The sequence below is a fragment of the Salvelinus fontinalis genome, chromosome 30, assembly GCF_029448725.1.
Source record: "Salvelinus fontinalis isolate EN_2023a chromosome 30, ASM2944872v1, whole genome shotgun sequence".
NCBI lineage: Eukaryota > Metazoa > Chordata > Actinopteri > Salmoniformes > Salmonidae > Salvelinus > Salvelinus fontinalis.
This window is the reverse complement of record NC_074694.1, coordinates 15,565,127-15,589,937: the sequence shown is the minus strand read 5'-3', so window position 1 is coordinate 15,589,937 and position 24,811 is coordinate 15,565,127. Positions and strand designations below refer to the sequence as shown.

Sequence of the window (24,811 nt, the reverse complement as noted above, 5' to 3'; positions counted from 1 at the left end):
GAAGTGAGGTGAGCATGAGTGTGAAGTGTGGTTGTTTATGTATTTTATGGTCATATAAACTAAATATTGTATTTCTATATATTTTTGAATATTTATAACATAATATTGTATGTCACTAGAATTCATTAAGTAAGATTTAGAATGATGTGCTTTGAATGTGTTTTAATTAGAAATTACTCTATTGCATTTGTCTTTTAACAACACAAAGATCACTGCTTGACCACTGCCAACTCTAACCTTTCTCCTGGTCGTGTTCACGTTTCACAGGCTTCAAGACACCTTTGAACTCTAAACTCCAGAAGATAAACTCAAAATGCATCTTCAGTGTGGGGACGTTTTCCCCCACCAACCTCAGTCAGCACTAACACACTTGTGAATGTCCTATTGCTGTCTACTGGACCCGTCCTCTTTCTTTACCAAGTCAGAAAGCTGGCTTGTTGTGTGACTAGCATGTTTACAGCATACTCAGACCATTTTCCTAGGGGGTTGACTGTCTATAAATGTCCGGTATGATTAGTATGGAACATGTAGTGTAAACTGAGACCTGTTGGGTGGAGTGTAACATAGTAACATTGATCTCTGATATGTGCAGTGCATGGAGGAGAAACAGAAGGTGTTCTCAGACAAGCTGCAGGAGCTGTGTGACAACCTGACCAATACAGAGAACCGTCTGATAGGCCATCAGCAGCAGACCAAGGGTGCAGCGAGTGTGGAAGACCTGCAGCATGTGCAGCAAGAGCATCAGGTTCAGTAAAACATGCTGGTTAACTAGTCAATCAATTACATCTGAGCTTCAGAGTGTATGGCTACAGTCTTTTTTCTTTTTTTATATTATACTTAAGTGATAATGCCAGAGAAGCTGGTGTTTGGAGGATATATTGGCACGGGTGTTGTTAGGACCGAGACGAAGTCGAGGGGCTATGTGTTCTATGGGAAATAATGAACAATGTGGAAGGTGTGTTCTACAACGCGCTAGCAAAGTGGAACTGACCTTCCACGGAGGTGCATTATTTTACAGAGAATGCATAAAGCTCCGAGTTGATTATCAAGTTTTTACCATGGCTATAATTGAACAGATTTGCCTCTGGGAATGTGTAATATATACACTGCTCAAAAAAATAAAGGGAACACTTAAACAACACAATGTAACTCCAAGTCAATCACACTTCTGTGAAATCAAACTGTCCACTTAGGAAGCAACACTGATTGACAATAAATTTCACATACTGTTGTGCAAATGGAATAGACAAAAGGTGGAAATTATAGGCTATTAGCAAGACACCCCCCAAAACAGGAGTGATTCTGCAGGTGGTGACCACAGACCACTTCTCAGTTCCTATGCTTCCTGGCTGATGTTTTGGTCACTTTTGAATGCTGGCGGTGCTCTCACTCTAGTGGTAACATGAGACGGAGTCTACAACCCACACAAGTGGCTCAGGTAGTGCAGTTCATCCAGGATGGCACATCAATGCGAACTGTGGCAAAAAGGTTTGCTGTGTCTGTCAGCGTAGTGTCCAGAGCATGCAGGCGCTACCAGGAGACAGGCCAGTACATCAGGAGACGTGGATGAGGCCGTAGGAGGGCAACAACCCAGCAGCATGACCGGTACCTCCGCCTTTGTGCAAGGAGGTGCACTGCCAGCGCCCTGCAAAATGACCTCCAGCAGGCCACAAATGTGCATGTGTCTGCTCAAACGGTCAGAAACAGACTCCATGAGGGTGGTATGAGGGCCTGAAGTCCACAGGTGGGGGTTGTGCTTACAGCCCAACACCGTGCAGGACATTTGGCATTTGCCAGAGAACACCAAGATTGGCAAATTCGCCACTGGCGCACTGTGCTCTTCACAGATGAAAGCAGGTTCACACTGAGCACATGAGCACATGTGACAGACGTGACAGAGTCTGGAGACGCCGTGGAGAATGTTCTGCTGCCTGCAACATCCTCCAGCATGACCGCTTTGGCGATGGGTTAGTCATGGTGTGGGGTGGCATTTCTTTGTGGGGCCGCACAGCCCTCCATGTGCTCTCCAGAGGTAGCCTGACTGCCATTAGGTACCGAGATGAGATCCTCAGACCCCTTGTGAGACCATATGCTGACACATGCACATTTGTGGCCTGCTGGAGGTCATTTTGCAGGGCTCTGGCAGTGCACCTCCTTGCACAAAGGCGGAGGTACCGGTCCTGCTGCTGGGTTGTTGCCCTCCTACGGCCTCCTCCACGTCTCCTGATGTACTGGCCTGTCTCCTGGTAGCGCCTGCATGCTCTGGACACTACGCTGACAGACACAGCAAACCTTTTTGCCACAGTTTGCATTGATGTGCCATCCTGGATGAACTGCACTACCTGAGCCACTTGTGTGGGTTGTAGACTCCGTCTCATGCTACCACTAGAGTGAGAGCACCGCCAGCATTCAAAAGTGACCAAAACATCAGCCAGGAAGCATAGGAACTGAGAAGTGGTCTGTGGTCAACACCTGTAGAATCACTCCTTTTTTGGGGGGTGTCTTGCTAATTGCCTATAATTTCCACCTTTTGTCTATTCCATTTGCACAACAGCATGTGAAATTTATTGTCAATCAGTGTTGCTTCCTAAGTGGACAGTTTGATTTCACAGAAGTGTGATTGACTTGGAGTTACATTGTGTTGTTTAAGTGTTCCCTTTATTTTTTTGAGCAGTGTATATATATATACAGTACCAGTCAAAGGTTTGGACACCTACTCATTGCAGCTTTTATTTATTTGTACTATTTTCTACATTGTAGAATAATAGTGAAGATATCAAAACTATGAAATAAAACAAATGGAATCATGTAGTAACCAAAAAAGTGTTAAACAAATCAAAATATATTTGAGATTTGAGATTCTTCAAAATAGCTACCCTTTGCATTGATTGACAGCTTTGCACACTCTTGGCATTCTCTCAACCAGCTTCATGAGATAGTCACCTATAATATATTTTAATTAACAGGTGTGCCTTGTTAAAATTTAATTTGTGGAATTTCTTTCCTTCTTAATTCTTTTGAGACAATCAGTTGTGTTGTGACAAGATAGGGTTGATATACAGAAGGTAGCCCTATTTGGTAAAAGACCAAGTCCATGTTATGGCAAGAACAGCTCAAATAATCAAAGAGAAACGACAATCCATCATTACTTTAAGACATGAAGGTCAGTCGATCAGTCAAATTTCAAGAACTTTTAAAGTTTATTCAAGTTCAGTCGCAAAAACCAGCAAGCGCTATTATGAAACTGGTTCTCCTCTGCTGTAGAGGATTAGTTCATTAGAGTTACCAGCCTCAGAAATTGCAGCCCAAATAAATGCTTCACAGAGTTCAAGTAACAGACACATCTCAACGTCAACTGTTCAGAGGAGACTGCGTGAATCAGGCCTTCATGGTCGAATTGCTGCAAAGAAACCACTACTAAAGGACACCAATAAAAACAAGAGACTTGCTTGGGCCAAGAAAGACCGCTGGAAATCTGTCCTTTGGTCTGATGCGTTCAATTGTGAGATTTTTGGTTCCAACCACTGTGTCTTTGTGAGACGCGGTGTAGGTGAACGGATGATCTCCACATGTGTGGTTCCCACCGTGAAGCATGGAGGAGGAAATGTGATGGTGTGGGGGTGCTTTGCTGGTGAAACTGTCTGTGATTTATTTAGAATTCAAGGCACACTAAACCAGCATGGCTACCACAGCATTTTGCAGTGATACACCATTCCATCTGGTTTGCGCTTAGTGCGACCATCATTTGATTTTTAACAGGACAATGACCCAACACTCATCCAGGCTGTGTAAGGGCTATTTTACCAAGAAGGAGAGTGATGGAGTGCTGCATCAGATGACCTGGACTCCACAATCACCCGACCTCAACCAAATTGAGATGGTTTGGGATGAGTTGGACCGCAGAGTGAAGGAAAAGCTAGCAAAAAGTGCTCAGCATATGTAGGAACTCCTTCAAGACTGTTGGAAAAGCATTTCAGGTGAAGCTGGTTGAGAGAATGCCAAGAGTGTGCAAAGCATTGACAAGACGGCCTACATGGAGGAGGTAAGGGCCCTCGGAGTGTTATGTCAGGATAATAACCTCTCACTCAACATCACAAAACAAAGGAGATGATTGTGGACTTCAGGAAACAGCAGAGGGAGCACCCCCCCATCCACATCAACGGGACAGTAGAGAAGGTGGAAAGTTTAAGTTCCTCGGTGTATACATCACGGACAAACTGAAATGGTCCACCCACGCAGATAGCGTGGTGAAAAAGGCGCAACAGCGCATCTTCATCCCCAGGAGGCTGAAGAAATTTGGCTTGTCACCTAAAACACTCACAAACTTTTACAGATGCACAATAGAGAGCATCCTGTCGGGCTCTATCACTGCCTGGTACGGTAACTGCACCGCCCTCAACCGCAAGGCTCTCCAGAGGGTAGTGCGGTCTGCACAATGCATCATCAGAGGTAAACTCCCTGCCCTCCAGGACACCTACAGCACCCGATGTCACAGGAAGGCCATAAAGATCATCAAGGACAAGAACCACCCGAGCCACTGCCTGTTCACCCCGCTATCATCCAGAAAGCGAGGTCAGTACAGGTGCATCAAAGCTGGGACCGAGAGACTGAAAAACAGCTTCTATCTCAAGGCCATCAGACTGTTAAAAAGCCATCACTAACATAGAGAGGCTGCTGCCAACATACAGACTCAAATATCTGGCCACTTTAATAAATGGACTTAATAAAGGTATCACTAGTCACTTTAAATGACGCCACTTTAATAATGTTTACATATTATATTACTCATCTCATATGTATATACTGTATTATATACCATGTACTGGATCTTGTATATGCCGCACAGCCATCGCTCATCCATATATTTATATGTACATATTCTTATTCATCCCTTTACATTTGTGTGTATAAGGTAGTTGTTGTGAATTTGTTAGATTACTTGTTAGATATTACTGCATTGTCGGAACTAGGAGCACAAGCATTTCGCTACACTCGTATTAACATCTGCTAACCATGTGTATGTGACCTATAACATTTGATTTGATTTGAGCTGCCATCAAGGCAAAGGTGGGCTACTTTGAAGAATCTATAATCTAAAATACATTTTGATTTGTTTAACACTTTTTTGGTTACTACATGATTCCATGTGTTATTTCATAGTTTGTAGAATGTAGAAAATAGTTCAAATAAAGAAAGATCATTGAATGAGTAGGTGTGTCCAAATGTTTGACTGGTACTGTACATTTTACGGACACAGTATATTTTACAATAGTTATCCTTTGTTTGTTTTTGGTCCCACCATTCAGCTCCACTCAACCCCTCACATCTATCGCTGAAGACAATCCAGTTTTGATATCTATTTGCATATATTTTTCAACTGTGCTGTGATGTTTCACAGAATACTTGCTAGTTTAGCTAACCAAACTATCAGCCCTAGCTTGCCATTATGAAAATCGAATTTAACAATGCCAATAATTTCAAAAGCAGCTCAAACATAGAACATGTACGAATGAACTATAGCCATCGAATTCTACAGTGCAAATATAGCGTGTGTTATAGGGAAATAATGCACGTTCTAGAATGCCCTTCAAGCCAATCAGAAACAACTGTTCAACAATACCATGGTATAAACAGTTATACACATTGTTTTACATATGTATTGCTATTATACTGAATCTTGTTTGATGGGTTCACTAATTTATAAATTCATATTTATTTTATTATGTTTTCTGCGTCTGTGTTTGTTAAATATTAAATGTCCAGGCCTTGCAGAAAGACATCTTGACCAATGGCAGTGCCTTGAATGAGGTCATCAGTAGCACCAAGAAGTTCCTGGATGAGAATCGGTCTACGCTGACCCCAGATCAGATCATTGCCATCGAGAGCAAGCTGGAGGACGCCGAGAGCAAGGTCAAACTTATCAACCAACGGGCAGAGGAGTCGAGGAAAGACCTGGAGAAGTCTGTGACCACTGCTATTAAACAGGAGACTGAGAAGGTTGGAAAACATATTGTATTTTACATGCATCAACATTATCGATATGTCTGGATCTGAATCGTGACAATTCAACTTTCTATTGTAGGTAGTTTACAGTAAAAGATAGATCCACTTAAAGACACATGTTACTCTGCTTGATGATTGCCTACTTAAAATATCTATGTCAAAATGTATAGATCTCATCTATTGAAACATATAACTTAAACATCTTTTAACTCACTATATTCTAACCTGTTTAGGAGGCTGCTGTTGAGCAGCTTGAGGAGAGCAAGAACAAGATTGAGGGTTTGCTGGACTGGATCAACAACATGGGGAATGAGAAAGAGATGGGGGGCGAACAGACAGACCATATGGGCATACAGAACGGGAACATGCCGTTACATTCGGAGACCTCGGCCAAGAACATTCTGGGTGAGGATGATGACCCCAATGGAAACAATGGAAACGCTTTCCAGACTACAGACAACGACACTGAAGGACAGGCCACAGGGAAGACCCCCGAACTGGACCTGGAAAAGCAGTATGACAGAGTCAAGGTAAATTAACCTATTCTCTCTGGTGGTGCTTGATTCATAGTGGCTTGTTGCCAGTTAAATTCATTGGATACACATGACTCGGGTCCCTTTTTCTAATAGCTGCATTGACCTTCTCTTTCATCTTTTCAAGTCACATTGTCACACAAAATACTTTTGTACTGAAATGCGATTTTTCCACTTTATTTTATATTTGATATCCATCATTTGTCTTGTGTGGTAAATTTCAGTGTTGATGTTTATCATGTGATCATTTTCTGTATTATGTAACTTTGACAATAAAGCTTTTTGAATTTGAATGGACTCTCTCCCCTTTCCAGGCTCGTCACCAGGAGATCTTGTCCCAGCAACAGGAGCTGATCATGGCCACCCAGTCAGCCCAGGCTCTGCTGGACCACCAGGCCCATGCCTTGTCGCCCACGGATAAGGACAAGCTCCAGAGGGACATTCAGGAGCTGAAAGGACGGTACAACTCTTCCCTTACCCAGGCAGAACAGCAGATGAAGCAGGTGGTCCAAGTTCAGGAGGAGCTGAAGAAGTTCCAGGGAGACTGTGAGGAGTTTGAGGGCTGGCTGCAGCAGGCCGAGGGGGAGGTGGAGGAGCTGGGAGCCCCTGCTGGAGCTCTCAACGACCTCACAGAGAAGCTCCAGAGACAGAAGAGCTTCTCTGAGGACGTCATCTCCCACAAGGGAGACCTGCGGTTCATCACCATCTCAGGACAGAAGGTGTTGGACGTGGCGAAGGCCTGCGGACGCATGGACCCTGGTGGGAAAGATGCCCAGCTGGAGGTGGATACCACTGCAACCTGTGCTGCTGTGAAGGAGAAGCTGGACTCAGCTGCTGGTCGCTTCAAAGCCCTACACTCTCAGGTAAACTCTATACCAGTACTAGTAAGACTGTTTTAGCCCTCTGAGCTAAAGCCTAGTTAATGATCACAGGCACGTTGTTCACTGAACCGCCTTGGTAGCACCAGGAGGCCTACCTATTTAAATCAGTAGGGTGAGATTAAACACTGAATGAGACACGTCTCAGGCCAATTGAATGGATTTTGTTTTAAAGGAATGTAATAACCGACTCACACCACACGGGGGTAGCATTTCTGTTTGAACAAAATGAAAACAAAGGAGTTATTGTTCTGTTTCACAACACTGGTTCACTCTCATATTGAGAGTTAAAGGCTGATTCTGCGTAACCCTGCATCTTAAAAATAATTCAGGTTATATGCTCTTTCATTATACACTATTTTGTTGTCCAGCTTTTTTAGATGCTGATAAGAGAGTAGGTGGTCAATGCTCCATGCATTCAAAGTTAGTAACTACCATAGCAATCAACATCTCAACTCATTTATTTCAGTGCAATGATCTTGGCAACAATCTCAGAGACGTGGTGGACAAGTACAAGAAGTATGAGGACTCGGCTGCTGGTCTCCTGAAGTGGCTCAACAACTCAGAGGAGGACGCCAGAAGGCAGCAGTCTGAGGCCATCGCTGCCGACCCTCAAACCCTACAGAAACAGCTGGAGGACACCAAGGCATGACAAAACTCAAAAAATACTCACCAAATCAGTATGACCTTTATCAAACACAAATCACATTACCGCAGTCTAACAGACTCAGAGGTAGAGGGCAAGTGGAGGAATAGCTGTTTACACAACAGCTTTTTTTTCAGAGTTTACTCACTGATGGCTCTGAGAACTGAATGGGTTTAGAGGTCATTACACTGCTTCAGACTCCCCTCTCCATATACAGTGTTTCCACTCACTTTAAAACAACACTGCTATTTATAGGTCCACATTCAAACCTCCCAGCAGTCCGAAGACACAAATAGCTTAGCCATGGGTACATTTGCTTGCGTATGCCTTTGAGGAGTGGTGGAGGGTGGTGGGGTTCACGATTGGAGTGGACTGGACAGAGGCATAGAGAATGCCTATTATCCTGACATAGATGATGTACCTGCAGTACACTCTGAGTCCAGCTGGCTTGCAAATGAAAGTATGTCATGTAGAGAGAGAGGGAGTCTTGTTTCATTACATCTCTCTAGGGAGTTGCATTGCAGTGACTCAGAGATTGGAGGCGCCTGAAACTCAAGAATGTAGAAGTGTCTCTTTTGTTTTTGGTAACAAAATCATGGCAGAACAATGCTATGTTTCCCCCAGAGTGCAAAGTAGTGCAGCAAACTGTATATACAGTTGCAGTAGTATAGTTCCAGTATTTGAGTGCTTTATTCATTTTTAGATGCTTATACATAATAGGTGTCCCTAGCTTTAAATCTGTATAATTACAGCATTTATGTAATGATATAGTATAGCTGGAGTTAAATTATATATCTATATGGAGCAGTATGGTTTGTAAGACATGTTGACTGTCATGTTGACTGTCATGTTGACTGTCATGTTGACTGTCATGTTGACTGTCATTGATCCTCTGTGTCTGTGTTTGTCATGGTCAGGGTCTGCAGGGTCAGACTACTGGTCGTCAGACTGCTGTGGAGACACTCCGCAAAACAGCTGACTCTCTGGTCACCGCCCAGGGGGACCTGTTGACCAATCAGGACCATATCCATGAAACAGTAGGTAAGTGATCAGACTAAGTATGGATTCTCATCCAATGCTATTCCTAGAAATGTTTATAATGAAATACTTGACAATATAGTGAATATTTACAATGAAATACTTGACAATATAGTGCCACAGCCAATGTGTGGTTACTATCATTGACACCACCGTGAAATAGCAATTCAGAAATGTTGGAGTGAAATAGTAGTATTGGAATGTTAAATCTGTTTACCTTATTCCTAATCATATTGCTTTTGGCCGACTCTCAAGTATTCTTTGTATGTGCTGTATATTTATGATACAGTAATCTCTTCCATGTGAATGACCTTAGCTGGAAGGTCTTACAGAGAGAACAGTGAAACCCCTGACTTGAGTTGCTCATAATTCAAGAATTGTTATTCCAAAGTGGTATGAACTTTTACCAGTGCTAAGCATTGGCCCAAAACCATTGCCTTTTGACTCTGCTCTTAGATGATATTGTGGAGAGGTATGACAACCTGTCTAAGTCAGTGAGTGATCGTAATGAGAAGCTTCAGATCACCCTGACCCGCTCCCTGAGTGTCCAGGATGGCCTGGATGAGATGATGAGATGGATGGAGGGAGTAGAGGAGAGTGTGAAGGAGAAAGGACAAGTCCCTCTGGATTCAGCAGCCATTGGAGATGTGCTCAGCAAAGAGGCAGTATGTACTGTAAACATTAACTTTGTAGAACTGTTTTCTGCCAGTCAAATAGACACATCATTATCACCATAGCTTCACCTTAATGTAACTGGTCATTTTTGCTCAACAGTTGATTCTGGATTTGTATCTACCACAGGCGGCTGGTTGCACCTTAATTGGGGAGGAATGGCTCATGAATGGAAATGAATGAATGAAATGAATGGAATGGTATCGACACATCAAACATAAATAAAGGCCATTCCAATCACTTCATTCAAGTCATTATGAGCTATCCTCCCCTCAACAGCCTCCTGTGGTCTCTACATTGTCTTCTACAGATGATGAAACCTGAACTATAAAAAACTTTTAAAGCGTTAGAATGGCTCTAAAATCTAATTCATCCATTGTTTCTCTTCCAGGCTCTGGAGCAGGATATTTCCAGTCGCCAGAGCAGCATCTCTGCCATGAAGGCCAAGGTTAAGAAGTTTGTGGAGACAGCTGACCCCGCTGCAGCGGCTCTGCTGCAGTCCAAAATGGACGCCCTGTCTCAGCGCTTCTCTGACGCCTGTGACAAGCACAAACACAAGCAGGGCCAGCTGGAGCAGCTGAAGGACAAGGTGGAGGAGTTTGAGAAGACAACGGAGAAGGTGCAGCAGTTTGTGCTCAAGCGCTCTCAGGTCCTCTCTGAAACAGACGGACCAGGGAAAAACGTCAACGAGCTCTCGCAGCTCATGCAGGTAGCTAGTCATCAAATATGTTTCATCCTTTGAACATGTTTTCAGCAGAGCGTATTTTCTAAAAGGATATATGTTCATTTAAAGCGGCAATCAGCAGTTGAAAAAAATAACAAAGTGGACTCCAAGACCCAGTTTCGGTAAAAAACTGAGGGATGGGGCTGGAGAAATGCAACCACTCTATTTTATTTTATTTAACCTTCATTTTACTAGGCAAGTTAAATAAAGGCTAAATAAAAGTAGTGATGCCTCTAGCAGTCAGATGCAGTGCCTTAGACCGCTGTACCACTCGGGAGCCCATAGACAGAGCTATGGATGCAAAAACTACCCATCCATGATATCACAATGATAGTTTTAACCATGTTTGGAGGCTATATAGTGTTTGTTTACATTTACTTTGTTTACAGTATAACAAGCTGATATTTTTGGTTCTGGTGTGGTACGACAGTTGAATTAAGCTCATGAGGCATTTCTAAGTTATATTCTTCAAGAATCACTTGGTACATATCATTAAGTCCAAAAATGGATGTAACAACTGCAGATTGCCCCTTTAATGGCACACGTTCAACCACGCATTGCTCAATAATGATCTTCTAACTATTTGAATGTTTCTGTAGGATACTAACACTGAGTTGGCTGAACATGCCAAGGATGTGGAAATGCTGCAGATGCTGTCAAATGAACTGGCCAATATGGGTCCAGAGGGAAGCAAGGCCCAGATTCAGCGCAAGATGGACAAGCTCTCCAACACCTTCAATGCCTTCAAAAACACTGTGAAGGAGAAGTAAGTGAAGATGACGGTTGCAGAGCTAACTGCTGGTCCTCATGTGTAGGTTACTGTGGGGATACTTCTCATTTGACAGAGGATACACATGATTGTTTTCTCTTGCCTGTTGATAGTCTTGTTTTGGCATGTTTGATATGTCTCTGTAATGTGATGTGACTGTGGGTGTCTTCTCCTTTCTCTGACACAGAGAGGAGGAGGTGTCTTCCTGCCAGGACCAGCTGGGAGACTTCAGGGCTGCAGCCGGAGCTCTCAGGACGTGGCTGGAGGAGACGACAGAGAAAGTCCCTGTGGTTCAGCCAACCAGCAGTGAACAGAGTCTAGCAAAGGACCTGAAGAGAGTCAATGTAAGTCAGCAGACAGACTAGTCTTGTATTAGCTAGGCTCCCTCACTTACAGTATTTACATCATGGAAATGGTATGTTCTACCCAATGATGTATACAAACCCTGGATTGCTGAAGCCGTGTATTGGTCATTGAGATGCTTTGAAGCCACCATATTGGGACTCCCCATTAGGAGCAGGAATTCTAAAATGTCAATTAAATGTTTCAAGGACAAAATTCATTGTATTTAAACATTGTTTTGTTGTAGTGGGGACAGTAACATTAGTAATCTCAAAATATTACTTTAAGGAAAATGGTTTCATATCATTTGTATTTATTTTTATGTTTAGCTCACATAATATAATTTAAAAGTATTCATTAAGGTGTCTGTAATAGAATAAACGTGTCAAAAACAAAAGTAGACATTAATAAATGCATTTCTATAGCTTCCTAAATATTTTCTACAATGTGAGGTGAATGTAAAACTTGTTCTTCAAATGGCCTTGATAGAAAAGTTTAAATAACTTATGTTCTCACGTCTCAAGTCACAGGCTTGGCACTAAATGTGTTTTATAATGGAGTAAGAGAAGTGCGGTGCAATATATTACTATTTTGTCCTCCCTAACTTCACAGTAGTTTCCATGCCAAAGTAATACAGGGATGTGAAGTGTTTTACATAGGAGTCGTCAGGGAGTCATACACTAAAGAACTGTGACTCCCTGCCAGAAAAAAACGTCCAATCTGATATGAACTGGTACAGTGTGTGTCACTGAAAAAACTATTAAAGGCAAGAAGAGGGTAACGAACAATAAGAAAATATGTCAAACGTGAAAGATTAAAACACAAATCCCTCGATGCTTAATAACACATTGGCATATTGAATAATTTGTGCCACGAGAAAAAGCACAGACTAAAATGAAATACATTTTAGTCTCGATGATGCAACGCTCCAAATATCCTTTGTTTGGCCCTGCCTCTCACAATAAACACTCAAGACATAATCATTCAGTGTTCTCTCAATGCAGGTGTGGAAATTGCAGCCCTATTCTGGATGGCGTTGTGTAAACTATGTTATTGGTTTGATTGATCTCTTCTCAGGCTCTAATGGAGGAATGGACAACCAAAGGCTCTGCTGTCCAAGATATAAATAGCAAAGGATCTGCACTATGTAGCCTCATCAGTGTTCTCACATCTCCAGCCAAGACCAAGATGTCACATAAGTCAGGTACGCTCAAAATGTTTGACTCCCTCGGAGCAGTTTGGGTAGTATTCAATAATGAGAAAACAATGAAACGGAGAGATTCATTGTTGATTGCAACACATTTTGCTACACTGTACAGATGTAGGATCTTAATTTGATCACTCTGTTCCTGGAGAACTTTCCTGCAATACTGTATTTTAGGTTTAAATGGGCTTCTGAAGTTTGTAATTCCCACTTTGAAATTTCAGACTTGATTTTGCCTTACAAAAAGATGTATCAGCCCCTACAAAAATGTCCATTAATTATAATCCAAAGAGTAATTCACATTTTCTGCAGGATTGTTTTCCTCTGTAGCAAACTGGCTTCTTCTTTGGGGTTTTAGGCTAGGTGTCTGTATAAGCACTTTGTGACATCTGCTGATGTAAAAAGGGCTTGATAAATACATTTGATTTGATGAATGGGTCAAATTAAGATCCTACATCTGTACGCTACAAAACATGATCCTGATATAAATGTAATCACACTGATCATACAGTATAGTGATCTTTTCCATGTATTAAACACCCCAATAGAGTTTAGTTTTCTATTGACATTTGTACTTAACAAATAAGATCTTTTGTTTTTTATTGTTTTGCAACCAGCTGTTACTAACAGTGGTGGCCCCGGAAACCATGCCTACCTAACCAATAAAGGTAATTTTTCTCTACCAGTGTATCATGTTAGGAATGTATAAATACAGTGTTCCAGACCTGAACATTATCATAACAACGTATCAACTCATCATCACAAAGGTACATTTAATGGCTTGTTAGGTTGAAATGATCTGTTTGAGGTCTTGGCTTGATCTAAAGGACGTTTAGAAATCCTCCACAAACCTGGGAAGGATACTGTACTTATTCTTGGTTCTCCCTACTGGAAATGTCACATTTTTAATGATCTTTTTGCATTTCAGTGTTTTAAGAACACGAGTTCAATACGTTTTCTATATACCTCCAATGATATAAAAGTCATTTCAAACCATCTGTATTTAGATCACACTGCAAAACGATATAACACAATACATTCACCAACACATTTTTGATGTGTATACATTTCCAGTAGGTCTGTAACTACTTACAGCAGTGCCTTGTCCAGGTTATTGTTGTTATGAAAGGTAACCTGTCTAGTGTCTAACACTCTAACCTCTAACCACACACAGAGCTGATGGTGGTACAGCAAAACATGTCGTATATCAACGAGGGCCACGAGAGTCTGGGAGAAGTGCTGAAGGGCCGGGCTACAGAGCTGTCTGTCCTGGTGCAGGAGGTGACAGAGGCCCAGAAGGAGACAGATGCCATGATAACATGGCTGCAGGACATGAAGAAGACAGCAGCTTCCTGGAACTCTGCGTCCACAGAGAAAGACACCATGAAAACACAACTGGAGCAACAGAAGGTAGATTCAACCAAGGCCTGATCTGCATAGAAACGTTCTACAGTGTACTACTTGTTGTCATTACGTTTTATTACAGTAGGGATTTAATCCATCCATCCAGTGGTATCATATAAAATACCACATTTTATTCATGATATGCAAAATGCTCTGTGGGAAGCCAAGGTTTCAGGCAGGCGCCTCCTGTCTCTAGTCTTTGCATCTCAGCGTGCCTGAGGAGCCAATGGGTCAAATATATGATGGTTTTAGTCAAGCGATATATCTCTCTTTTTCTCAGGCCTTTGAGGAAGACATGAAACAAAAGCGCGAGCAGCTCCAGAAGCTGAGAGAGAAGCTTCTCCATCTGATTGAAAAACACCCAGACTCTCCTGAAGCAGCAAAATGGAAGCAGATGCTGTCACAGATAGGTATGCAGCAGAGGAGGCTGGTGGGGGGAGCTATAGGAGGATGGGCTCATTGTAATGGCTGGAATGGAATTATGGAACGGCGTCAAACATGTGGTTTCCATATGTTTGATGTGTTTGATATTGTTCCATTTATTCCTTTCCAGCCATTACAATGAGCCTGTCCTCCTATAGCTCCTCCTACCAGCCTCCTCTGGTATGCAGTATGCACCATCCCATCTATCTGTTTCCATATGGTTAATATCTACTGCATCAATGCAGAGCGCTTTACCTAGTGTCAGTCCAGTCCACACATCCGCTCCCCCTTGTCAGTATACCTGGCCTCCCCCTCACCTTCAGACTTGGCACACTTCTACAGCTAAACCCTAATCTGTAGGGGCTGTGCAAAGTTCAAGTTGCAGGGGTGTTTTGTGCTGACCAATGTTTGTTTTTCAGATGCTGCCTGGGCGGATGTGAGCGGGTCGGTGGAGGACAGGAAGCAGTGTCTGGAGGAGTCCAACAGGAACCTGGACGTGTTCCAGACCACTGAGCCGCAGCTCCGCCAGTGGCTCTCAGAGAAGAATATGATGCTCAGTGTCCTGGGGCCCCTCTCCATGGACCCCAACATGCTCAACACACAGAAGCAGCAAGTCCAGGTACTTCACTATGGGGCATATTAGTTACCTTTGAAAGAATAACCACCACGTACAGTTCAATGTCAATGTCGCTTACTTCAGACGTAAGCTAATGTTAAAGATTTTTAGTCTGCTGGCCAAATGTTAAGGTGTGCCAGAATTAATCAAAATCTATTAAGATTGAAAAGGTTTAACCATTTTGCACATTATGTTCATTATTAAACACCAGCATTGCTCTTTATTAATGTCATATTGACTTTTCCCTCTAGATCCTCCTGAACGAGTTTGACAGCCGTAAGCCACAGTTTGACCAGCTTCACGAGGCTGCTGCTGCTATCCTGAGCACATCAGGCAAGCAGGACCCCTCCTCTGGTGGGAAGGTGGTGAAGGACCAACTGGCCGCCGTGACCCAGAAATGGCAGGGCCTGACTGGGCAGCTGGGCCAGAGAGCCGGCCTCATCGACCAGGCCGTGGGGAAGTCGAGCGAGTTCCAGGATCTGCTGATGAGCCTGAGCCAGAGCGCCGCCTCACTGGAGACCCGGCTCAACAGCCAGCAGGCCCTTAGCAGTCAGCCTGATGTGGTGAAGAAGCAGCTAGAGGAGGCTAACAACATCTCTGGCCAGCTGAGGGAGGAGAGGAAGAGGCTAAAAGAGGCTGAGACCCTCTGCTCTGAGCTTTCTGCCCTGGTCACGGAGGACTACCTGAAAGCAGGCCTAGACAGGCAGCTGGAGGGGGTCACCAAGCCTTTCAAACAGTTGGAGGACAAAGCAGGTTGGGCTTTGATTTAATTTGCCTTAATTTGTTTATATGGTATGTTCTTTCTCTTTAATGAGAAGCTTTAGGCTATAAAGCTGTGGTTTAATGTCTGAAAATATGACTGCCATTGAAGGAATTTCATGATGAGGGAGGCATTGCCACTCTGAATTATAAATGTATGCTTTGTTCCTCTGCCTCTATATCACATTAATGTACATGCTCTTCTTTAGGGAAGCGGATCCAGCAACTGAACTCCGCCTTCGCAAGCTCCCAGCAGTTCCACCAGACCTCCAAAGACTTCCAGGGGTGGATGAACGAGAAGCTCCAGGAGCAGTCTAAATCCCAGGCCATCTCGGCCCAGGTGGAGACCCTCCGGCAGAGCCTGAAAGAACAGAGTGCCCTGCAGAAGGCCCTCAGTGAACACGAGGAACAGTACAGCACCATCGTCAGGGAGGGAGAGACCCTCCTCCAGAACACTGACGGGGCAGAGAAGGTGGCGATGCAGGGCCAGCTGGCTACACTGCGTTCCAACTGGGACGATGTGAAGAAGAGCTCGGCTGAGCGCCAGGATAAGCTCCAGGGGGCGCTGCAGAGGGTCCAGAAGTATCACGAGCACGCTGAGAAGCTCCAGTCCTGGGTCCAGGAGTGTGAAGCCAGGGAGGGCAGCGTCAGGCTCAGCGTGGACCCAGCGGAGGTGGAGAGCTCCATCTCCCAGCTGAAGGCCATCCAGAAGGACGTCGATAAACACAGAGGCCTGGTGGAGCAGCTGAACACTGCAGCCGACAGCCTCCTGGAGGTGGCCAACGCAGACACAGAGGCCGTCAGGGAGGAGAAGGCGGCCATCGGGCAGAGCGTGGACCGGGTCACGGAGGGGGTCCAGAACAAGAGAGAGTCTCTGGAGAAGATCTCACAGAGGCTGAAAGAGTTCAACGACACCCACAATGAGGCCAAGGGCCAGCTGGCAGGGGCTAAGAAGCAGCTAGATGCCCACACATCACTGGGGGTCCAGGCCTACAGCAACAAGAACCTGACCAACATGAAAGCCCAGCAGAAGAGCCTGGATGGAGTCAACACCCAGGTTGAGCACCTGAAGAGCCTTGCCCAGGGCCTGGTGGCTGATGTCCCCGAGGCAGACGGGGTGACCGACCTCCTACTGCAGGCCGACAGCCTGGAGAAAGAGCACGGCTCCCTCAGCAAGGATGTAGGGGAGACCTGCTCCACCTTGGAGGGCAAGCTGCAGGGCATCGGGCAGTTCCAGACCAACATCCGCGAGATGTTCACCCGCTTCGCAGACCTAGATGACGAGCTTGACAGCATGGCTTCTGTGGGCCGCGACCTGATCACACTTAAGGAGCAGCAGGGCAGCATCAAGGGCTTTGTGGAGAAACTGCAGGAGCTGATGGCCGACACGGCTCGAGGAGGGGACAGCTGTAAGAAGATGCTGGAGACTGAGGCCTCCCCAGACCTGCTGGGGCTGAAGAGAGACCTGGATGCTCTGAGTAAGCAGTGTGGCAAGCTGATAGACAGAGCTAAAGGGAGAGGGGAAGAGGTGGGGAGCACACTCACCCGTCTGGTTGAGCTTTACTCCAAGCTACAGCAGTTCACCAACAAACTGGGCGGGGCTGAGGTCAAGGAGGAAGGTCAAGGGTCACTTGGCATGGAGACTGATGTCATCAACCAACAGCTGGAAGCTTTCAAGGTAAGATGCCAAGTAAATGTAATTCCTAGGCATTTACTGTATTATCAGTCTTGGTTGCCAACACATGGTGAATCCTCTTGGTTTTTAATGATGGAAAAGAATGTCCATTTACTCTAGCGGGATCACTTTCACCAGCCTCACCACTCAATCGGATGACATAACCCTGCCAGAGAGATATCATCCTTACATACAGCACTGCCCTAAAGTAACCATTAAAAACATATCATTATGTAGTGTCTGACAGCCTCTTGTAACACCTGGAGTAAAATAGGTACCACATTAAATCCAAGTACTTTAAAAGCAGGTAATCAGTAATGACACAATACATCAATAAACAAAGTGCATTAGAAAACCATTACACCATTTGACCATTTCAAGGCTCGCACAAAATGAGGATCTAGCATTCATATCTGTCGATCGTTTCAGCATGCTGTGTTTTAGGGACCACCCACTGATGACATTTTTCACTCTATTCAACATGTAACGTTGGCGCACACTTCCTAAGTACTCTCGGCCAGCAAACGCTATTGGTGTGTCTGAACCCTCCCTTAGACCCACTATGCCTCTGTTGTTCTCTCTGGAAATCCACGTGACTTTCTTCATGCAATAAGTTATTTTGGGGATGTTGCATTAACCCATTAAGCAGATGCTCTTATCCAGAGCAACTTAGTGAGCGCATACATTTTCATACTGGTCCCCCGTGGGAATCGAACCAACAACCCTGGCATTGCAAGTGCCATGCTCTACTGACTGAGCCACACGGGACCAGTGGTTTTGGAAGTTAAATAGCAGGGGTTCTCTAGGTCTCTGCTGGGTCTGGTGGCCTTGTGCGTGACCCTCCGTCTGTGGATCCCTCAGTATGTCGCTGAGCATCTGGTCCAGACAAAAGAGCTCTGACTGGCCCAGCAGCCATTGTGGTGGGTGGGTGACGGGCGACCCAGGGGCCAGCTCGGGATCAGTGGGATTTTGTATGTTGCAGCGGCTCAGGGTAACTGACTCTTACTCCCCTCTCCCTTTCCTTCTCCTCCCCTTTAAGAATGGCCTGGTCAGTGGTCACTCACACGTTGGCATGAAAGAGGGAACAAGTGCTTTGTCTCATTATATAGCCCTACCTGCTAATTGACTGGTGTTTGAGCATCTGTTTCTCCTCCTATGTGTTTGAAAGAAGCGGACATGGAGTCTTAAAGTCTGTCTGTGGATGTGTTTAGATGGTGTGTATGACTTTTCTGTATATACTTTCCTGAACTTTCCCCTTGTTGAATTTAACACTACACAGGACATTACTTTTCTGTATCTACTTCCTGAACTTTCCCCTTGTTGAATTTAACACTACACAGGACATTACTTTTCTGTATCTACTTTCCTGAACTTTCCCCTTGTTGAATTTAACACTACACAGGACATTACTTTTCTGTATCTACTTCCTGAACTTTCCCCTTGTTGAATTTAACACTACACAGGACATTACTTTTCTGTATCTACTTCCCTGAACTTTCCCCTTGTTGAATTTAACACTACACAGGACATTACTTTTCTGGCTGTGGAACATCTTGAGGTGGCATTTCGCTACACTCGCATTAACATCTGCTAACCATGTGTATGTGACCAATAAAATTTGATTTGGTTTGATTACCGTATATCATACCACTGCTGTTAACATCAACAATATCCAGTAGGGTTGTCTGGGTTCTACGGAGATGGAAAGGGAGCCAGAACAGTAGCCAGAAACTATATTCCTGCAGTGCAACCTTCATTCCGGTACACATACAGACCTCCACAGACTCCTTCTCCGACAAACACATGAACCACTACGAGGAGATTGTACTCATTCAACACGGTTGTTTTTGTATTTACAGTTTTTCTCTCCTCAGTCAAGTTTCTCTTCGATTTACACCATGTAGCTTGGATGTATAAAAACAAGAATTTACAGTAGGCTCTGTATGAAATTAAACAACAATTATTTTATAAAACACGTTATGTTAATACGAGAGATGAGAGGGAATGTAAATAAAACACCAACAACAGCATCATTGTGTCATAATATTATATTTTGTTGAAATATCAGTGATGAGTAAAACAGGGATACTCATTACCAAGACTTATAGCTGGATAGAAAGCGCTCTAAAAGCCTGTAAATGCTGTGAGAGTTGGAGAGGGATTAAGCTATATTCAGATTGGGACAATTTTAATGGTTGTTCATGGGCTGAACGTGTCATAGCAAAACATTGTATTACATGTTTCATAGTACAGCATTACACACATCTATCTATGGGCCTAAGGAATTCATTTAATGTTGTACATTCACAAACATCAGCCTTTAGATAAATACCTTAAAATGTCATATCAAATTATAGGTCTAGTAGACCTGTAATTAATGGTGTGAATGGTAGGTGGAATTTAAATAATGTACATTTGTGCTAGTTAAGAGGGTTTGATGGGTGACCGTGAACCATTCCAGAACATGAAATAGTACCAGCTGTTGCTGAGCAACGTGTTCCATGCTGGTTGTTCTCACCCTCTCACCCTTTCATTGTCCTCTCTCTGTCTCGTTGGGTAGGCCTGCACACGGACACGTCAGCTGCTTGCGGAAAATCAACGTTGTACTCATTCATGCCACTAGCTAGTCTCTCTGAGAGAAAAAAGTTCCCTGGGAATAAGGAATCACAAAGATCCCTAGTTAATTCCATTACAGCACAAGGTATTTCGTAATTGGTGTCTTAAAACCGGTTTGAAGCTCGGAAACCTGTGGACACAGACTAGACCGAGACCAGAACAGAATTTGATGTCTGCCATGTGAATAGGGGCTTCATGTAGTCTATAATAATCCTGCTATGTGTATTTGTAGATCTGGTACTTGGTGTATTGTGGGGTTTCATTGGCAGCTGTTGTGAATGAAATAAACATAAAAAGGTAGCAATACTGTCAGTGAACTGATTTTAGGTCAGGGCTCCCGAGTCCATGGTTTCACTCTTCTGGTTGTTGTTCAGGAGATCTGGAAGGTTTGCTGAGGACGATCTGGTGTATGTAGGCCTTCGTGATACTTAGTGTGAGCTCAGCTCAGCTGACAAAACCTGCTGGGGGTTGGGGAGGTGGGAGACGTGTGAGGGCGTCTTTTTACTGCTTCTACTCAGACATAACATCAGTGTCTCCTGTGAACCTAAAAGGAATGTCAACTTCCTGAATCATAGCTATTCCTCTCACTGAAGGTGACGAGGGGAAAAGGGCCGTTGGGGAGACCTCATCCTGTAGCCTAGCTTACTCACTTACCCCAGCCATGATACACTCTCCCCAAGGTGGAACGTGAAATGTCCCAGAAGGATCTGAGTTGATTAGCTACACATTGTTTTTCTGGGACGACAAGGCATTTTTTATGGTGACACATTGCATTTTTCTGTTGTGTGTTGCGATTGTGATTCACCTAAGACATTGGAGAGATTAATTTATTCCTGTGTTTTTTAGTTACTCTTATACACAAGCAAAATAAGCTTTTGAATTTGTCACATTAAATGATTTGTCTAGTCCCTGATAATGGTTTTCGTTTCATTCACACCCGTTGTTGTGACTGATGAGCAGCTCTGTTGAAAGAGATATTTTAGCATATAATGTCTCAAAGAAATGTGGCCCTTCTGCAACCTTTGGTCTGAAAAGCCTGTTCTTGTGAATATAGTAAGAGTTCTGTGTAAGTGCTCTCTATATGTTTCGAGGGATATATGCAAGTCATTTGGATTGGTTGATGTCTATCCAATGTTGGTTGGAATGGGCATTTTCTTGTAGAGAAGTCGCTGTCATAGTATACATTTAAAAAAAAAATCTTATTATGACCCATTTGTCATAAATCTCATTCTTAGATCAATATCCCAGTTTACTAAAATCCCATTGGATATGACAAACCAGTGAGTGTGGGCATGGAGAACTGAAACAGCGTTGGTCCCTGGAAAGAGGAAAGGCAAAGAGAGGAACACTCTCTTAATTCAATGTCTTGATTATGTCAAAAGTATGTGGGATTCAGCTGCTGAATATCCTTTCTCTAAACCCCACAGATCTCTTTAACCGCTTATTTATCTTTAGCAGCCTTCCGTTCCCTCGTTTTCTCCTCTCAAACACGGAGAGGGCTGGTGGTGGAAGGAGTTAGGATGGTTCCATGCCTCTCTGTCTGTTATCAGCCTTCTGTGCTGCACACAGTTCAATAAACACAAAATGAATTCCTCTCATTATCTCTCTCTCTCATTCCTCCTTTCTTCTCTCACCCGAACCGGGTCACTCGCCATAAAAAAGCCACACCATGACATGGACTTGGCAGAGTTGTGGGTGTTAAATTACCTGGGACCTGTGCCTCCCTCAGCATTCCAGAGTAATTAAGAATATCTGCAGGGTCCACAGTAACCATCCACAGGAAAACAACTGAGAGAGAACAGAGAAAAAAATAAAAGCATTGAGATCTATTTCAGCCCTGCGGTGATGTCACCAGTGATGTCACCAAAGTGGGAGCTGCAGCTGCCTGCTGGTCTCGTGTTTTATTTTTTTCTTCCTTAGGAGATAGAGAGAGATGGTGCTAGGACACAGAAGATGACTAAGAAGTTAAGTCATATGGACCTTGGAGCCAGAAGGGGAGAATTCAAAGGAAAAAAAGGGTCAAGTGTCTGACCAATCAACATGTGCCGGAGCAGCCCTCAGTGGCAGATGTTGCCTGAATAATGAGAGAGCGGGGGCGGGGCCTGGAGCCTCTACCAGGAGGGTGTCTGTCTGTCATTGTAGGGCGAACCACCAGAGATGCAGGGCACCGGCTCTCCTCTCAGATCGCCCTTTGTTTTCATAGAGCCCTGTGGATTTATATCAGGATATGCCACTTTGCACTGAAGCTCTCCCTCAGCCTACATGGATACCAGAGATATTTGAGAGAGAAAAGGAACACTTTTAAGGGATGTTTATAGTGGAGCAAAGGACGGACGGGCAAAGAACAATTATGATGTTTTGACAATGGGGAGAACAGCACCAAGTAGGGAATTCTTTGAGGACAGGTGACTCAATGGACAGACTGGTTCTGGGTTGTTCCAGATACCGATTGCACAGCCTGTGCACATTCTGACTGAGGGTGATATGTGTCTCTAGTGTTATTGAGGTCCATTCTGACTGAGGGTGATATGTGTCTCTAGTGTTATTGAGGTCCATTCTGACTGAGGGTGATATGTGTCTCTAGTGTTATTGAGGTCCATTCTGACTGAGGGTGATATGTGTCTCTAGTGTTATTGAGGTCCATTCTGACTGAGGGTGATATGTGTCTCTAGTGTTATTGAGGTCCATTCTGACTGAGGGTGATATGTGTCTCTAGTGTTATTGAGGTCCATTCTGACTGAGGGTGATATGTGTCTCTAGTGTTATTGAGGTCCATTCTGACTGAAGGTGATATGTGTCTCTAGTGTTATTGAGGTCCATTCTGACTAAGGGTGATATGTGTCTCTAGTGTTATTGAGGTCCATTATTTTAGCTGTTTGAATTATTACGATTAGGAGGTCTGTGTTAGGTCTGTGTGTATAGAATATGTACTTTCATTATTTTTGGGGAGCTTGTTGCCTTTGCAGCAAATAATTGCAATGAAACCACATACCTCAGACCACATTAGTACATTTTGAGTATTATTTTATTATCTTTGAGTCAGTGCAGTTGGATTTAAGATGGGGAAACCTCTTAGCAGACCAGACTGCCTCCGCCAGAACCCCTCCTGTGTGGGCAAAGGGGAGGAGGAGGACCTAAACATTGATGACTGCTACGTTCCCCAGAGATCCATCTACGACACTGTCCGCCTCAACGAGCAGATTGACTGTGGCTCCAAGGGCAGCCTGGCTACCAGGCACTTCAGTGGTACCCCACCCTACACGCAGCGTATCCTGGACATGAGCAGCCTGTGTGGCAACGGAGTCCTCACCTCCTCCAGCGCATTTGAGCTCCGCAGCCGTGAGGTATCCAGGATGGAGTGTGCCGTCTTTGATGGGCTGAAACTCAACGGTGACGTCATCAGGGGAGCGGGGACGGTGCTCTCTAAGCGTCATCTGGGGCAGGGAGGGGAGAAGAAGAAGGAGCACCCGCACCACCGGTGCTCCTGGAAGACATTCGCCCCCACTAACGAAGGGGAGTACGCCAGTCGCGGTGCCACCCTGTGTTCAGACGGAGTGGATCGGTTGAGCCATGGTCTGGCTCGTGGCAGGAGGGGACGGAGTGTCACCAACTCCCTGACTTCAGAGGAGGACTCGGGCCTGTGCAGCCCCACCGCAGAGAGGGAGCGCCAATCTAACCGGGCCTCCAGGAAACCAGGCACCAGGAGCCTCTCCTCCTCTGAAGCCATGCACATGTCTGGGGAGCTGAAGCCAGGCCGCTCCCTCAGCTCAGGGCAGGAGGAGTTCCCCTTCTCCCCTGTCAGGGACGACATACCCAGGACACTGTACCACCCAGGACAGAGAAACTACCCTGTACGGGAGTCCCAGGAGGGGAATGACACCTGTGTGACAGACCTGAGTGAAACAGATTTGACCATCACTAATGGAGAATACAGGGACTCCACAGACAAGCGCTCCTCAAGATCAAACAGTAGGGACTCGACTGGCAGGAGACGGTCCTCGAGGTCAGCCAGTAGGGTCCAAAATGGAGTCTATAGGACGCTAGCAAGCTACGATGAGCTCCCCACCGCCGAGCTGCAAGAAGACATGTCCTATCAGTCAGACTGTGAGTTAGTCAGCGTGGTCGTCACACAGCCAGAGCCCTATGTGAGTTCTGGGCCGCGGTCAGAGTGTAGGCCGAGTATGGGTGTTAAACCATTTGACTTGCAACACCACAGAGCTATAGAACCACGGAAATACAGCATGGAGGACCTGGAGGACTTCCTATTGTCAGTGGAAAGGGAGGCTTGCTTGGCCAATGGCAGTGAGCCACGGGCGTACCAAGAAATAAGGGACGACGAGATCGACAGCCTGTTAACTGCTATAGCCGCATTTCCCGAAATGGACCTCATGGGTTTCGCCTCCCCCCAGGTACCCAAAAATAGTCTCCTCCTGTTTCTATCTTCAACTGGGCCAAATAAATACCCTTTTTTTTGGTTAGATATGGCACTTTTTATTAGTGTTTGCAGGG

At 44.6% G+C, this 24,811-nt stretch overlaps 1 protein-coding gene across 23 annotated transcripts in view; it reads left to right on the top strand.

The window, feature by feature from the left end:
• LOC129828714 (dystonin-like) overlaps positions 1 to 24,811 on the top strand; it is a 200,145-nt gene that overhangs the window by 133,860 nt on the left and 41,474 nt on the right. For all 23 annotated transcript variants that reach the window (XM_055889856.1, XM_055889864.1, XM_055889866.1 and 20 more), the window contains 17 exons: positions 593 to 745; positions 5,764 to 5,997; positions 6,237 to 6,533; positions 6,851 to 7,399; positions 7,884 to 8,060; positions 8,978 to 9,101; positions 9,555 to 9,763; positions 10,162 to 10,479; positions 11,094 to 11,260; positions 11,451 to 11,607; positions 12,683 to 12,809; positions 13,427 to 13,477; positions 13,984 to 14,219; positions 14,494 to 14,623; positions 15,056 to 15,255; positions 15,504 to 16,005; positions 16,221 to 17,689. In XM_055889856.1, the coding sequence (XP_055745831.1) occupies positions 593 to 745; positions 5,764 to 5,997; positions 6,237 to 6,533; positions 6,851 to 7,399; positions 7,884 to 8,060; positions 8,978 to 9,101; positions 9,555 to 9,763; positions 10,162 to 10,479; positions 11,094 to 11,260; positions 11,451 to 11,607; positions 12,683 to 12,809; positions 13,427 to 13,477; positions 13,984 to 14,219; positions 14,494 to 14,623; positions 15,056 to 15,255; positions 15,504 to 16,005; positions 16,221 to 17,689 (5,100 nt within the window). The remainder of the gene's footprint in view (positions 1 to 592; positions 746 to 5,763; positions 5,998 to 6,236; positions 6,534 to 6,850; positions 7,400 to 7,883; positions 8,061 to 8,977; positions 9,102 to 9,554; positions 9,764 to 10,161; positions 10,480 to 11,093; positions 11,261 to 11,450; positions 11,608 to 12,682; positions 12,810 to 13,426; positions 13,478 to 13,983; positions 14,220 to 14,493; positions 14,624 to 15,055; positions 15,256 to 15,503; positions 16,006 to 16,220; positions 17,690 to 24,811) is intronic.